The 2,512-nt window shown below is 34.0% G+C and overlaps 1 protein-coding gene across 1 annotated transcript in view; it reads right to left on the bottom strand.

Annotated features, from left to right (window-relative positions):
• The window catches only part of LOC110460252 (phospholipase ABHD3-like), a gene marked incomplete at its 5' end in the record, with an annotated part of 25,658 nt that extends 23,181 nt beyond the window's left edge, over window positions 1-2,477 (bottom strand). Inside the window, 2 exons of the mRNA XM_021513070.1 lie at window positions 477-522; window positions 2,413-2,477. Coding sequence (XP_021368745.1) covers window positions 477-522; window positions 2,413-2,477 — 111 coding nt within the window. The remainder of the gene's footprint in view (window positions 1-476; window positions 523-2,412) is intronic.
• Window positions 2,478-2,512: the final 35 nt, after the last annotated feature.

The raw sequence follows: 2,512 nt of genomic DNA, 5'->3' as shown, positions 1-2,512 counted from the left end.
TAAGTACATGTACAGGTGTGGAGCTAAGTACATGTACAAGTGTGGTTTTTTTTCCCTGTACATGTGTATTTTGAAAGAGATTTATAGGATCTTACATGAGTTTCCACTTGATATAAGATTTATGAAACGAGTCTAAGAATATTTCAATTAAGGGAGCCTCTGGCAAGCTAAAATGAAAAATTTGTGACGAGTGTAAAATTGTTTTTATCACATAATCAAGATTTGTGGCATTTTTTTCGTGTAAAACAACAATTTTCATGCAACCTTGAAATAAACAAAGCTGCCATATTGACTCCAGTGCGTAAGTCTATGACGTCATGTACTTGTCCTAGGCGTGACGTTACAATATAAACAATTGAAACTTAAAACCAATCAGTATAGTCAATGGATAACATAGAACATTATGTGACAAGGAATTTTGACATGTGATCTCCTGTTAATATGTGGTGTGATCAGCACACAATATGAACACTCACCAGAAGTTTGATTCCCCCATTGCCGCGGTTGTTGAACACGACTGATCTAAAACATCAATCAACACTAAGATTGTAGTTAGTATTCCATGGACATAACATTCAGTATCATTATACAATGTACAAACCCATAACTGGCTTAGTGTTACTATACAACATTTGATATAGCACCCTCTCTAGCTAGAATAAGCCACTCTAAAGCGCTTTACAGTACATAGATATAGAATTTTATACAATCAATAGAATTAGCATATACATTATTAATCAATACAATTTTGAGGAATTCGCAGGAGCTGCATTATCAGGCGCTAACTACTAGTCCTATGCCACCTGGCTAATATCTCCTGAAATTTACAATTTAAATAAAGCCCCAGATGATCTTTCCATCCATGCAGAGAAAATGACTGTAGTACCTCTGAGTCTGAAGAAGAAGATTTTTTAAATATTGTTTAATTTTCCATTTGGGGCCCCACCCTGGCCCCAGGGGTTGGGGTAGGAATCCTAATTTTACAATTGTGTAGCCTCATCTATCAAGGATGATTCTGACCAAGTTTGAAAAAATTCTATCAACTGGTTCTTGAGAAGAAGTTGAAAATGCAAAAAGTTTACGCACGAGGGCGTACGGAAAGCGATCAGAATAGGTCACTCGAGCAAAGCTCAGGTGACCTAAAAATGGCCTTCAATCTATCCTGAAGATATATGCCTGGTATAATGTATTATGTTATTTTGGTGGTGTTCTTATTTTATCTTGTTTGGCACTACTTGTGAATCACCAATTTATGTATAACTTTAACAATACAAGATTTCAATGGACATTTGCTCAAGTAAAGAATCCCCGTATAATTGTGTTGATAGAAATATACTGTGGAACACTAAAACAGGAGAGTAATGATATAATTACTACCTTAACAATGCTTTCTCAATCTAGTGAAGAGTTATGTTTTGATGAAAATATTATATGCATATTACAACCTGCAGGTTAAGAAATCAATACCACATATACACACTTATTTATTGCCCGAGTGGAGTGCCCTTAGAGTGCTACATTAAAATAACAAACGGTAACCAATCAGTAGTGCTGAATTAATGAGGAAAACTTAATTTTCACTGCAGTTCAAATTTTGATAAAACTTCATAAGTCACAATTTTAGTAAAAATATTGCAAAAATAATACTTGTGTTAATATTAACACATATTAATACCAATGTAAATTGGTTATTTGATATGTTTGATTAAATTTTAATCAATACGATTAGCTGTTGACCATATAAAATACCATTTTATAGAATGTGCAACTATAGCTGTGAGTAGCACTCAAAGGGTGCTAGTCTCCAGGTACAAACCGCACATCAGAAAACATTGGTAGATTGTACAAAAGTCACTGAAACACCTCTAAAAATGAAAACATGTTCAACTTGGTAGTTTTAGATAGGAAGATATTTTTAAAGTATGATTTTTTTTATATAAATTTGTAAAACACAGTGTATATTAAAATCACTGGAATAATTCAAACACTAATTTAAATCAGTCTACCATTTTCAATTTCTTAAATACAAAAAAAAATAACATACGAGGTAAAACCACACATGTTCATGTCGTCTCCGACAGTACAAGCACATTGTGTGTATAGATACATTTAACAAGAGCGTTACCCGGAGTGTCGTGTATCCACTCGGGCAATAAATAAGTGTGTAGATGTGGTATTGATTTCTTAATGTGCAGGTTGTAATATGCATATCATATTTTCATCAAAACATAACTCATCATCACCCAATATTAGTATTTAATTAAATGTTTCTAAAAACACCTGGGGGGTTGGGGGTGGGGGAATTGTCAATTTGAATATTTGACATTTGACATTTATCATCAAAAACTGGCTAGGATGAGAGATCGACAGTAACCTTAATTTGAGTGCTACAACCTGATGACAGATACCGACCTGTAGCCGTGCTGGGTTGCTTCGTGTACATACTGTAACACATAGGAGTCACTGCTGGTACCTAAACAAACCAATCATCATAGAGTTATATCATTGTACT

The sequence above is a fragment of the Mizuhopecten yessoensis genome, unplaced genomic scaffold (assembly GCF_002113885.1).
Source record: "Mizuhopecten yessoensis strain PY_sf001 unplaced genomic scaffold, ASM211388v2 scaffold10339, whole genome shotgun sequence".
NCBI classification, from domain to species: domain Eukaryota; kingdom Metazoa; phylum Mollusca; class Bivalvia; order Pectinida; family Pectinidae; genus Mizuhopecten; species Mizuhopecten yessoensis.
The sequence above is the reverse complement of the archived record's forward strand: the minus strand, read 5'-3'. Positions and strand labels throughout refer to the sequence as shown.